The sequence below is a fragment of the Egretta garzetta genome, unplaced genomic scaffold (assembly GCF_000687185.1).
Source record: "Egretta garzetta isolate BGI_Z169 unplaced genomic scaffold, ASM68718v1 scaffold706, whole genome shotgun sequence".
Classification (NCBI taxonomy): Eukaryota; Metazoa; Chordata; class Aves; order Pelecaniformes; family Ardeidae; genus Egretta; species Egretta garzetta.
Window position 1 is genome coordinate 247,680 of NW_009260015.1, and position 13,450 is coordinate 261,129.

At 38.5% G+C, this 13,450-nt stretch overlaps 1 protein-coding gene across 5 annotated transcripts in view; it reads left to right on the forward strand.

Annotated features, from left to right (window-relative positions):
- EVI5 (ecotropic viral integration site 5) overlaps positions 1-13,450 on the forward strand; it is an 83,356-nt gene that overhangs the window by 23,973 nt on the left and 45,933 nt on the right. For 4 of the 5 annotated variants that reach the window (XM_035896089.1, XM_035896090.1, XM_035896087.1 and 1 more), the window contains 3 exons: positions 33-130; positions 1,524-1,584; positions 3,467-3,520. In XM_035896089.1, coding sequence (XP_035751982.1) covers positions 33-130; positions 1,524-1,584; positions 3,467-3,520 — 213 coding nt within the window. Of the gene's footprint in view, positions 1-32; positions 131-1,523; positions 1,585-3,466; positions 3,521-5,947; positions 5,981-6,541; positions 6,689-13,450 lie in introns of all 5 variants that reach the window. The other variant, XM_009640613.2, reaches the window with a different exon arrangement.

Sequence of the window (13,450 nt, forward strand, 5' to 3'; positions counted from 1 at the left end):
TATGTGTAATCTTGTGCTCTGATTGCTTTTAGCACTTTCAAAAGGTCATTCCACATCAGTTTGACAGTGGTCCAGACAAATTAATCCAAGCATCTTACCAAGTCAAATACAATGCAAAAAAGATGAAAAAGTAGGTATAACATTTTGAGAAAATAGATTATACTGTTGCTAAGAGCTACTGTTTGTTTACCTTTAAAACTAGTTATTCAGTATGTCATTTTTAATTTTCCATCTTTAATTTTTTTGGTGTTTTAAACTATAAACAGTTAAAACTGAAGTTCTGTCTGCAAGAAAATTCTTCTAAAGCAGTATTTGCCACTTTTCTTAAAATAAAGCTATATGTCATAACAATAACCTTAAAAGCATTTGAAGAAAGCTGCAAGTTATGGGGAATTAGAGCACTTCTGTGAATAGGATCTGAACAGAAAAAGGGGGGGGAGAGGATTGTTTGGGTTTTTGAGGGTAAGGTAGGAAAAGGAGGTTAAACTTTATCATCTGGTCTAAATTCTTAAGTTCTCAGGAACTGGAAAAGTATTCACAGTGCTGAACAGTGCATGCGTGGTCAAGATTAGTGCTGTTTAAGATATAAATTGATGAAACCTTGTAACGCCATTGATAATTGTAAAATAACTTGCATTTGGGGTTCGAAATTCTAAGCATAATACTACTATTTTTTATTAAGGTTAGTTGCATGTCTTCTCTTTTCTGCCTTTGGTAAATTGTGTTTTGATAAGGCAAGCTGCACGTACTGTGCTTTTCCAGGGTTATGTTTGACGACTCTCCAGTTGGTCATAGTATACTGGACATTCACTGTTCCTGCACCGCAGATTGTGCTAGGGACTTTCAGGCTGAACTTGCCAGTCCTTCTGCCAGTGGCCTATGACGAACGCTGTAGAGCGAGTAATCTTCACTAAAACAGAAGTAGTAACAAAGCTTTTTGAGGAAAAACATTTTCTCTGAAAGCCAATGTAAGTGTGTGTAGTTTAAAATCCTACCATTCTGAGTCTAAATTCCTTGGTTGCCTTCTGTAGGGGCATTGTTTATCCCAGCTTGTTTTTTCTTGTTGCTGTCTTTTTCAATTAGGACAATTTTGAGGTTTGCTGTAGAGGGTCCAAAATTGTTTTGTGTTTAAGATATTTGTCTCAAATCTCTTTGCATCTTTCTGTCTACCAGGCTTTTCAAGCTCTTTTTTTCTTTTGGCTGAATCTGCTGAATTGATTATTGTATAATTACATCGAGCAGTTATTACAGAGTAGCTCCAAGTTGTTGCCACTGTAAATGCATGCAAGCAAGCACCTGCACTTCAGAGTGCTGGTTCAGAGTCTGTTCATATCTACAGAAGTCTTTGTGTTTAAATTTAGTTTTAATGTTTAGTCCAAATATTTACAGGAGTGCATTTCAAGGGCCCACTTTAATGGAGGAAATGTCAATAATCTCTGTCTCTGTTCTGTTGTTTGTTAGGTATTACACCAACAAGTTATCCGCAGTTTTTCTAATCATAATTTAATATTTCTAATTTTTAGGTTAGAAAAGGAATACACTACAATAAAGACTAAAGAGATGGAAGAACAAGTTGAAATTAAAGTAAGAGAGCCTCAACAAATTTATTTATGGATCAGTTTCATTCCTAGATGTGGGGTTACATATTTGATCTGTATGTAGCAGGACACGTAACTGAGGTCCCCAAATCCTTTTATTTCAGCATTTGTATTTGGGATGTCTGACCATAAATGACACTTACAGTGAAATTATCGATAATTCTGGTGGACATTTAAAGAAAAATCTTTGACGGAGACCTGCTGTACTTAGTTTTCATTATTTTCTGCTTACTAAAGCTTGATTACAGATGGCCTCATTTATCAGAGGTTCCAAATACGCTGCTTTAGATGTAGGTGTCCCACGCGGGAAGTTTGTAAAACAGATGTTAAGACAGAGTTCATCAGAATGCACTTGGGTGATTTATCATTGATTTTGAGATCTTGATTTTTCTTATGCATTGGGCCCAACACGGAATATTTTCTGTCTGCAGCCACTTATTCGTTTGGAGCTTCTGCAATTGATACGTAATGTGGAATAAAACCACCCTGCGAGTGCAGTTTGTTTCCCTATTACTGACTGACCTACTTCCTGTATTTACTTACTCACTGCATCTTTTTGCTTTCATGACATAAATAGGCTTTTGCTGCTTTTCTCCTTTTTCACTTTTTTTTTTTCACGGCATGGTGGTTGATCTGGATTTGATTTCTTGTGTCATATTTTTAGCCAGTTCCATGAGAGAAGGCAGTGGGAGGAATGATGGGCAAGTGTGGCATACAAAGCATAGTAGAGGGAGCGAGTTACAGCTTTCCTTCTTCCTGCCTGCTGCTAGTCATTCTGCCTTTCAATATCCCTTCCCAAGGCTTCAGTTCTTCAGAAAAATTCAGTGACGTGCAGCCGGGAGCACAAAGGTGTTCCAAGCTTTTTAGGCAGTTTGTTATCGCTGTAACAGGCAGCGGGGCAGTTAGCAACATTAGGACCTGCTGTAATGGCATCTCAAATCAGAAAATTTGCAGGACTCAAATGACTGCTTTCTGCAGAATGGGACAGAATAAAATCATTTAAAAGACGACTGTATCTTTAGATTCTAACTGGTTTCAAATCCTTCCCTGCTTCCCCCAACCAAACAAGAAAAACAAACCCAGAAACAAACAAAAACCCCACCCCAACCAAGCAAACCCAACAACCTGAAGGTGTCTGTTTCTAGGCCCTGCTTTGGGACCTTATATAGACCATTTCTGACTTACTCTCCTCTGCTAAGAACCTCTGCTATTTTAGGGAGATGGGAAAACAAGTGCATTGAGTCTGCCTCTTAGCCTGGCAGAATAAAGCATTACTGGACTGATATCCATGGCTCTACTCGTAGGGATACAGATCTCTTCTATCTGAATGCCAATTGCTAAAATTTATAGGAAATGCACTGGTAAAATATGCAATTCAGCACATTTATTTCTCGCTTCTGGGGCATCTGAGGTAAATAATCTACAGATTAAATAAATATTATATAATTTAACATAAATTACTGGGTGGAAAAGGAAGGAAACCTCGTAGCTATCTCATTAGCCTGTCCTAGTGCACTTCCATGTCTCTTAACCATGAAGATTGTGTCCAGCTCTGTTTATGGAGAAGAGGCTGTCGTGGCTTACATGGGGTTAAGCCCTGTGGTTCACCTGCAGACGTAACTGCCTTCATCTATTGTAACACAGATGCTTCTGTGTAACACGATTCTCATCTTTGCTGTATCAAGCAGTTTAAACTCATCTTTTGTGTTAGTAGGTCACATAAAAGGATGTTAAAAAGGTCACCAATTATTTTTGTATTTATATTGGTTTTCATGTGATGAGATCAAAATGTTCTTAGCTTGCTTTGCTTTTTATCAGACTTTCAATTTGTAACTTGAGAAATACAATTCTGAACTGTTTCCTTCCAGAGGTTACGAACTGAAAACAGGCTCCTGAAACAGCGCATTGAAACATTAGAAAAAGTACGTACGTTGGTGATTCATCTTTGTTGATTTACAATTAAATTGATGGCAATTTTATATGAATTTTATATGAAATGGGAATATCAGAATTATAGCCTGCTGTTTTTCCTGCTAATCTGTGGTGTTTACTAACAGTGCTTAGCCAAATAGCATGGTGGTAATGAAGCAGTTGGGGTCAGTGCTTGTAAATGTTCAAGGTTGTTATGTCTGGCTCTTGGTGAATATGAAATGCAACAGTTTGACGTGCCCAACTTTTGTTGTACTGTTTTCTTTCTGAATTAGAAGCATCTGTTCAGAGTCCAGAAGACTACATGAAATAGTGGACTGCTTGGGTGGAAAAGAGGTTATTGTGAGAGAATCCTCAATTTTGAAAATCTGAAGTTGCGGGGTGTTTTTACATAGGAGCAAAATGACAGACCCACCAGTGACCAGAGAGAGGTGGAGATGAAAGCAGATCACTTCATCGCTAGCCAATACAGCAGTAGAGGGGTGGTGTTGCAGCATTCCCATTCAGTACAGGCAGGCTGCTGCCTTTCATTTGTTTTACATAGTTTTAAATTTTGTAGCGGTTTTGGGTACGTGGAGGGGGAGCGTCTCTTTTAAGACTTACTTCTCACAGATTTAGTCTGGAATAGTTTTGTTAGGCTTCTTTGTAACTGAATTTAACTTTAAAAGTGTGCATAACTCTTGTCAATACGTTGCCAACGTGCAGGCATTGCTCTCCAGTGGCCTCTCCTATGTTCTGGTGTCACGCTTCCTGTGACAGGTCACACCTGAGCTGGTCTGCTCTACAAAGAGAGTGTTCTTGTCCATCTTAACCATAAATACCACCTGTCTTTCAAGAAATGAAATTGAGTGCTCTAGTGTCACACACTAGAGTTGTAAACAGTTGTTCGTGTGTCGCAGGGAAGAAAGTGGTAAAGATTCAATTTAGAGTGATGTAAGTAAAAGACATCACACTTCAGATGGTAAATCCGTAACAGTTTCTTGGAAAAAGAGTCAATCTATGTCAAATTCTAATTAATGGACTTCTGAATTTAGTTTGGAAGAATGCACATAATGAGGACATATTGTGAAAGTTGTCACCAAAAATGCAATTCTATAAACATCTTTGTTTCTAATATTGAAGTGCTGGTAAAATTAACTGAAAAGAACACTTTAAGAAGTTTGAAGCTGTAGTGAATCACTTCCGTGCTCTTGGCAAATTTATAATAGTAAATATCCCTGGTTTATACTTAACTTGCAGAGGTTTGAAATCAGATTTTTTTTTTTTAAATTAGGAAGTCCATGATGAACTGCCAGACGCTAGCGCTTTTGCAAATTCTGTACTTAACGTTTCAGAATTCACTTTCAGAGTATCTCATTCTGACTGGAATTAAAACATTTTGGAATGGTAAAATATTATCTACTAATAAGAATTTCTGAAGATAATTATCATCACAGCATCTGAAAAACAGATCATAAAGCGTGAACAAACACATTCAGTTCTTCTGTTAGAAATGTATTTTTATTTTAAAATATTTTTTCCTCATCCTAACCTGTATGATTTAGTTGTGATTTCCTTAGTGTACCTTAATGGCAAAGTTCTTACCTTAACTTCTAAGCAATGGCTCTTGTCAACCAGTTTGAACTTAAATTTTAATAAAAGTTCCAAGGACAAAGATGGTCTGTGAATAGATGTGTTCTCTGTAGAATCTGCAAAACCTGAGTACTTTCAAGGATCATAGAGTAGGAATTAAGTGTGCAACTTGGGGTGGCGACTGTAGTGCTTGTCAGCGTGCATAAATGAAAATTTCTTTCTTGCAAAACTTTGGCAAGGAAAGAGAATCTATGAACTGCTCAACTGAGTTGCTGCAAGAGTTCACCGAAACAAAATATTAGCTGTCATAGTTGAAATTTTCTACTTGTGTCTGTCAGTTTGCAGCATTTAACTTTCCTGCTTCATCTTTCTGGAAGCTTTAGTCCTGCATGAATGCCTCAGGGCTAGTGGAGTTTCCCTTGTGCTCAAATTATACCTTCCTTTCATGTTGGGGATGGACCATGGACCACGTCTTGTACCTATCTACTAGATCATATCAGATAATGTATCAGTAACTCGTTCACTAGGGAAGCGAGCCATTCAGATAAAAATAACCAGTCTCCCGCAGGTGAATTTTAAGTGTTAAGAAATCTGGCTTCGAGACCTCCTTGAATCAAAAATGGGCTGTGTTAAATCTGTTGCAGAAAAGGCTGCTTCCTGGGACTTTCAGGCTGAGTTGCCTTTATTTATGTGAAGAGCTGTTCATTTTACAAAAAGAGTTTGTACAGAAAATGGGTAGAATTTGGGCATTTTCTTTCTCTCAGCTCTTGTCTTTTTTGTCACTATTACCGCCCCTTTGTTTTTTGGTTTTTCTTTTCCTTATTCCTGTCTGAATTTTTCCTTTGTAGGAAAGTGCTTCCTTGGCAGATAGATTGATACAGGTATAGTCTTTTAGTCTTTTACTGTATTGCTCTCTTCTTACTCTCAAAAAAACCCCAAACTGCTTTAATGCATGCATATTTGCATGCTGTAAATCCCTGCCTTGCTGATTTGGAATAAATATAGAGCTAATCTCTTGCTAGAAACTTGTTTAATTTTGTTTACTAAAAATATATAAACCCAATACCTGCACGTTATAACACTTTTCCTAACCTTATGTAATTTTTTGATACAAATTCCTATGACAAATGGATTCTATGACACTATTAACGCTGAAATTGAATATTGCAGGCTTAAATCTGTGCATGTACAACCGAGTAATACTGCATGAAAGGAATTTCATTGAATGCAAGTACGCAATTGTGCTTGCCAGACGGATGCTGAGCTTTGTAATAAAGTACTAAAGCAGCTGTTTGGTACTACCTTGTCCTAAAATTTCTACCAATTGTACTCTATGCTGTTTGCAAAACGAATCTGATGAAATAAGCAGCTAAGCATCACAAAGGCAGTCGTTCTTGGATGTGTCCTCAATTGCTTAAAAAAAAATAAAATTATGTCCTAAGGGACAAGTGACAAGGGCCCAGGAGGCTGAGGAAAACTACCTCATAAAACGGGAGCTGGCCACCATCAAACAGCAGAGTGATGAGGCCATTACTAAACTGGAGCAAGCTGAGAATACCATCAGGGAGCTCCAACAGCAGCAGCAATGGGTAAGGAGCCCGGCAGCACATCATCTCATCTTTTTCACTCACTCATGTTTATTTTTCCTCATCATGACATGGTCTCTGTGCTGTCCTTGTAAATGCTTGTTCGTTGTGATTTGCATTCTTAAAATTAGACAAATTGGACTAAGTGATATTTTGGTCTGTTCTTACTGATAGATGAGATTCATAAACCCGGATAGATGTAAGTTACTAGTTTTAAATAATAAAAATAAAATAACTCCCTGCAAAAAAAAGCCAACAAACAAAAAACCCACACCAAAACACACCAAGCCAGAAACCCAACAGCAACCAAAAAAACCAACCCCCAAACCCACTGCCACCAAAGAAATACTGAGAAAAACATACATACAAAACCTTTGGTAGCTCCTAGTGCTAAGAATCTAGCCATTGCAGATTGTCTCACTCTGAGTACTCAAATCTGAGAGTTGATTCATAATGCTTTTACCTAGCTTCTCATTTAAGTCAGGCTCTTTTCCATGTTAACATTTCTTCTGTGTGCCTATATATATATATATTTTTTTTTTTTTCCTAGCATGCTTAAATTTGCTGCTTGCCAAAATAGAAGTCCCTGAGTTTGGAACTACAGGACTTTATTAAAAGGTGTGAGTTCATGTGCAGACAGAGCAGGAAAATAACTGTCAGCAGCTGTATGTGGTACTGTGTGTGTATGCACTATGTGTTTTAGGCGCTATAATGTGCGAGACTTCAGACCATTACTGTGAGACTGGAGATACTTTCTCTCAGCTACTTAGAAAGTGCTCGGTATCCTCTCTTGAGAGAGAGAGGGAAGCAGTTTCAGCGGTGTTCCCTTGCTGAATAAACTGTGCGCTCGCAGTGTGGATGCGAATGTGCTCGTATTGTTTTAAATAAGTGGTATCCAAGTATTTGTCTGAAGCCCTAGGCATTTCAGGCTTATGAAATACAGCTTTTTAGAACTACAGCGTACTGCAGCTGCTTACCAGATCCCTTACAGGCAGCATGGCAGTCTGTTTTACGCATCTTCCACCAAAGCTCTGGAAATACTTGTATCTTGTCTTGGAAGGCAGAGGTGAGATTTACTGTTAGACTGAAAAGAAATCATCACTTAAATGCAACATTATAGAAATAGTTTATTATGTCTGTTTAATGTGTTTCAGTGTAAAAAGGGTACATCTTTTAGAATAGTTGCAAGGAATTATTAATGAGCTGTTACTCTGTAATGTGTAATGCTGCTTTTTATTTAACTTTACCAATTTCTTCAGGGAAAAAAACATGAAGAAATTAAGATTAGGCAGATGGGCATGTTCTAGCGATGCTTTCCAAAACTTTAGATATGTTGTAATATTTCAAGTGAAATAAAATGAGAAATGTTTATAGACTTGGGTACCCCCAAACCCACTGCCACCAAAGAAATACTGAGAAAAACATACATACAAAACCTTTGGTAGCTCCTAGTGCTAAGAATCTAGCCATTGCAGATTGTCTCACTCTGAGTACTCAAATCTGAGAGTTGATTCATAATGCTTTTACCTAGCTTCTCATTTAAGTCAGGCTCTTTTCCATGTTAACATTTCTTCTGTGTGCCTATATATATATATTTTTTTTTTTTTCCTAGCATGCTTAAATTTGCTGCTTGCCAAAATAGAAGTCCCTGAGTTTGGAACTACAGGACTTTATTAAAAGGTGTGAGTTCATGTGCAGACAGAGCAGGAAAATAACTGTCAGCAGCTGTATGTGGTACTGTGTGTGTATGCACTATGTGTTTTAGGCGCTATAATGTGCGAGACTTCAGACCATTACTGTGAGACTGGAGATACTTTCTCTCAGCTACTTAGAAAGTGCTCGGTATCCTCTCTTGAGAGAGAGAGGGAAGCAGTTTCAGCGGTGTTCCCTTGCTGAATAAACTGTGCGCTCGCAGTGTGGATGCGAATGTGCTCGTATTGTTTTAAATAAGTGGTATCCAAGTATTTGTCTGAAGCCCTAGGCATTTCAGGCTTATGAAATACAGCTTTTTAGAACTACAGCGTACTGCAGCTGCTTACCAGATCCCTTACAGGCAGCATGGCAGTCTGTTTTACGCATCTTCCACCAAAGCTCTGGAAATACTTGTATCTTGTCTTGGAAGGCAGAGGTGAGATTTACTGTTAGACTGAAAAGAAATCATCACTTAAATGCAACATTATAGAAATAGTTTATTATGTCTGTTTAATGTGTTTCAGTGTAAAAAGGGTACATCTTTTAGAATAGTTGCAAGGAATTATTAATGAGCTGTTACTCTGTAATGTGTAATGCTGCTTTTTATTTAACTTTACCAATTTCTTCAGGGAAAAAAACATGAAGAAATTAAGATTAGGCAGATGGGCATGTTCTAGCGATGCTTTCCAAAACTTTAGATATGTTGTAATATTTCAAGTGAAATAAAATGAGAAATGTTTATAGACTTGGGTAGCCAGCTGTTTACTGTCTGATTACAAGAGTATATATGCTTTTGGAATGTGGTTTTGGAGGTATCCATGTTATTTACCTGTACTCAATTAAAAGTTACTAAAAGAGACTAAAGTGCTATATTTATCTATTAGTTAATTGACAGGTGATACGACTTTTAAAGCTAATGCTTTTAATTATGCTGGGGACCTTATTAAGTAGCAGTGATGGGGAAGCCTGGCAGGTTGGTGAGACGTGGGAACTGGTCCTAAGCAAAACTGTAGATAACTGTGAATTGCAAAATTGGCTGGATTGGAGCTGTGAGGGCCGAAGATTGGACAGGTACTGCAGGAGTGGAGAGCAAGTAAAATGCAAGAATGGGCAGTTAATTTAAGAGCCACACTTCCTACCCTGCATGCTTGCAGCCTTGTCGTCCTCTATTTAAATGTGAACATGACTATAGGAAATAGCCTGACTGTGCATGGAACTGAGGCTGTAAATTCATGTGGTTATAGTGGGATTTGTGCGTAGTAGCTGACTAATTCTGAAGCGTAAGGAATAGTACTGTGGCTTTGAGGACCACCTGAATTAACTTAGACAATGTGGTGAAAGTGTGAAGATGGTTTCAATTAGTAGTTCCCTATATTCTGTGGCCTCAGTTAAGGTTTGTAATTGAACAGGCTTTTAACTTTGTTTCCAAGCACAGAAGTAGGAGCAACAAATGTAAACAGCTGCGTGCACTTAGGGCACCACCTACTGGAAATCCATCAATTTCTTTTTAATTTTGGCATTTCACGTTTGAGTACACAGATAAATCTTTTTGCCACTTCCCAGCGCCAGTAGCTTTGCTCTTGGCAATGTTCCTCTTCAGTATTGTCTTATGAATAGTTGCTGTAAAGTGGTTGGTTTTTTCTCCCAATTATTTCAGTTTTGTTTATGATTAGCAAAAATAATTGCACAGTGAACTTATAAATGTCTGCATACTTTATCTGTACTTAGTTAAAGGTATAGCATCTATCCTACATATTTTATAATCTACATCTTTTCCAATCTTGAGTTGACTGTTTCAGCGTGATAGAAACTGAAGTTTGGGTATGAATTTCTGCATAGGAATGTACAAAAGGCACTGCCTAAGGGTACTTGCAGCTGCCTCTTCTGAACAACACTGGGGTTTAGAAAAAAGAAAACAAAACACAACCCACTTGTACTTTTGTAAATCATGAGGCAGGGGAAATAAGAGTAGGGTTTTTTGTTTTGGTGGTAGCAAAAATATTATCTAAACAGTAGTATTTCTAAGGCGGCTATCATCCTTTGTGAAAAAGGCTATGCATTTGTATTTAAATATTATCTAGGGTTTATTCTATCTGTTCCATGAGATTTGATAGCACAAGTTGGATGGCTTAAAGGTAAGTATTGAGAGAGCCCACAGGACGTGTGTGTGTGTGTATGAAGAAATTCTGCACTGCAGCACTGCTTTGTTAGGCTGAATACAGAGATGAGTAGAGGAGTATCCTTTTGAATGAAGTCCAACACCAGAAGCCCAAATTTACACGCAACTTCAATTTTTCCTGTGCTGAAGTATTTATAGGGATTCTTTAGTTGAACCAGAATGACTTTATTACAAAGTGTTGAGTCTGCTTAGGGTCTTACTGTTATTTCTTAGTGAAAAGAAGGGAAGTGCTATAGTACTTCTCCCAGACAACCTGGAAATAGTACTAATGATCATATAATAAATAACATATTAAGTGTCATCAAATGCATTCTACATATCTCTGCATATATTTAAGGTCATTTGGAAGGGGAAGAGGAAGCAGAAAATAGTAAGGTTTGAGATGGAGACTTCACACTTGATTTTACTTTGGATGCCAACTTTTACATCTTGGAAGAGAGCAACCCTGTCAGTGTAAGGTTTTTAAAAAGTGTATAACCCGTACAACTTTTTTATATTGATAACTAGCAAAAAAGAACTAAAGCTAACAATATTCTGAAGTTATTTGGAGTTCAGTGCTTTCAGGTACCTAAACATTTTAGCTTTAGTTCTTTTTTGCTAGTTAACAATATTCTGAAGTGCTTTGGAGTTCAGTGCTTTCAGGTACCTAAACATTTGCCTGAATGGTTTTGAAGAGAATAGTGCTAACTGCTTTTGGCACATCTAATCTTCAAATACAGAAACTTGCGAAAGGCTTCAGATATGTTGGGTAAGCAAAGAATTATTTAGAAGGTGGTTCCTTCCTCATACTGCTAGTAAATAAAGAACTGTGTAGAGGAAGCTGTGCCTGACTTCAGCGGAATACAGAAGGTTTTATTTTGAGGCATGCTAAGAGCAATGGTATTTGAGGAGCTAGGGGTGAGGGTTATCAGCCTGTTCTAACCTACTGCTGATAATTATGTGCTGAAGGTTCTTTCCCCTGTTCTTTTTCTTTCACTGTTTCTAAATGGAAAAGATAGCTTCTGCTGGATGCTATAAAATGAATAATCCAACTACTTCTGCCAGTTAAGTACACCTTCAGAACACAAATCTCAGTCTTTCCCAGGGATACTTTTATTTTCAGCGATTACCCAGTTCATCAGTCTGAATGCTTGATAATCAAATCTGAGAAATGAGAGGCAGGTCAAGCTGAAATTGCTTCACATCTCATTTTTAAGAAGGCTCTTCAAGTATATTATGTGAAGGTAGAATTTTAATTGACTAAACATTCAGGTGGAAGCGTATGCATTTTCCAAGGTAACTTATAGCCATGTATTTGGTTATTTCCTGGAAAGTACAAGAGGACTTCTTACCTGCACACTGCATTCATTCTTGTTCCATATGCATCATAAGCAGAATCTGGAACAAGAAATGTAGAGTCCATTTAAGTCGCTGTGCGTATCATCTGGTGAACTTGTGCAAATAGCCAGGGAATAAGAAAGAGCTGTTGCCCAGTCTCTGCGTCTGCATGTTGTTACACGTGTACGCTACTCGTGCTCCTGTGTCATGAGAAGCAGTTGTAGAAATGCACCAGCATTGTCCACCCACCCTCTCCTTACACTCAGATCAGGGCTATCTCCACTGCTTGCTGAGGCAATGACACTGTGGGTCGAAAATAATATGAATTAAATTAGTGTCGTAGAGGGGAAAATGAATGTTAAATATGCTGTGAGTATTCCGTGTGTGTTCAACTGCACAATGAAGTAGGACGAGCATGTAAATGGATACTCAGTGACACTAAAGGCTGCCTGCGTGAGCTACGTTTGCCTTTTAATGCTCTGTATATATCCTCTCCATTATAGCTCCCCATAGATGTGAAATACAACAAATTGTAACACTGAGGTTGGTTAGTGTAGACTTTGAATTTGGATTGTACTGTAAGTCATGGTGAGAGGCTTAGGTGGCATGCAGAAGTGCAGAAATAGATGAAAAACTATTTCCTTGACTGTGTAGTTATCACAGAATCACAGAATCATAAGGGTTGGAAGGGACCTCAGGAGATCATCTAGTCCAACCCCCCTGCTAAAGCAGGCTCACCTAGAGCATGCTACACAGGACTTCATCCAGGCGGGCTTTCAATATCTCCAGAGAAGGAGACTCCACAACCTCCCTGGGCAGCCTGTTCCAGTGCTCTGCCACCCTCAGAGTGAAGAAGTTCTTCCTCATATTCAACTGAAACCTCTCGTGTTTCAGTTTGCATCCATTGCCCCTAGTCCTGTCGCTGGACACCACTGCAAACAGACTGCTTCCATCCTCTTGACTTCCAGGGCAGAGTAGAGGGGGAGGAGAACCTCCCTCGACCTGCTGGCCACACTCCTCTTAATGCACCCCAGGATACCATTGGCCTTCTTGGCAACAAGGGCACATTGCTGGCTCATGGTCAGCTTATTGTCCACCAGGACTCCCAGGTCCCTCTCAGCAGAGCTGCTATCTAGGAGGTCATCCCCCAGCCTGTATTGGTGCATGGGGTTCGACCTCCCCAGGTGCAGCACTTGACATTATGCGTTGTAAATCCTTGTTTTGTTGTGTTTGCCTTTGGTTCGTGCGTTAAAGGCCAGGGAATGTCACACCATAACAGAAGTGTGTAGAGCTGAAGACTTTTCTGTTAATTTTGTCAACTGGTTTTAGATGCAGAAAACTAAATTGTTTGATGCAAACATAAAGTAAGAAATAGTTTTATCTTCAGTGTAATGAATACTCTGTGGCTTTTCAAGTTGCACTGTTAATTGAATAAAACTTCATCTACGATTCCTAGTATTGATTCTTCACAATGTAGTTAATGGCACCAAAGGCACATTAAATCATTTCCCCTTAAACTTAACTTCCAGGGTAGCTATGCAGACACAGTAACTAGGCAACTACGCTTTGGGGATTTC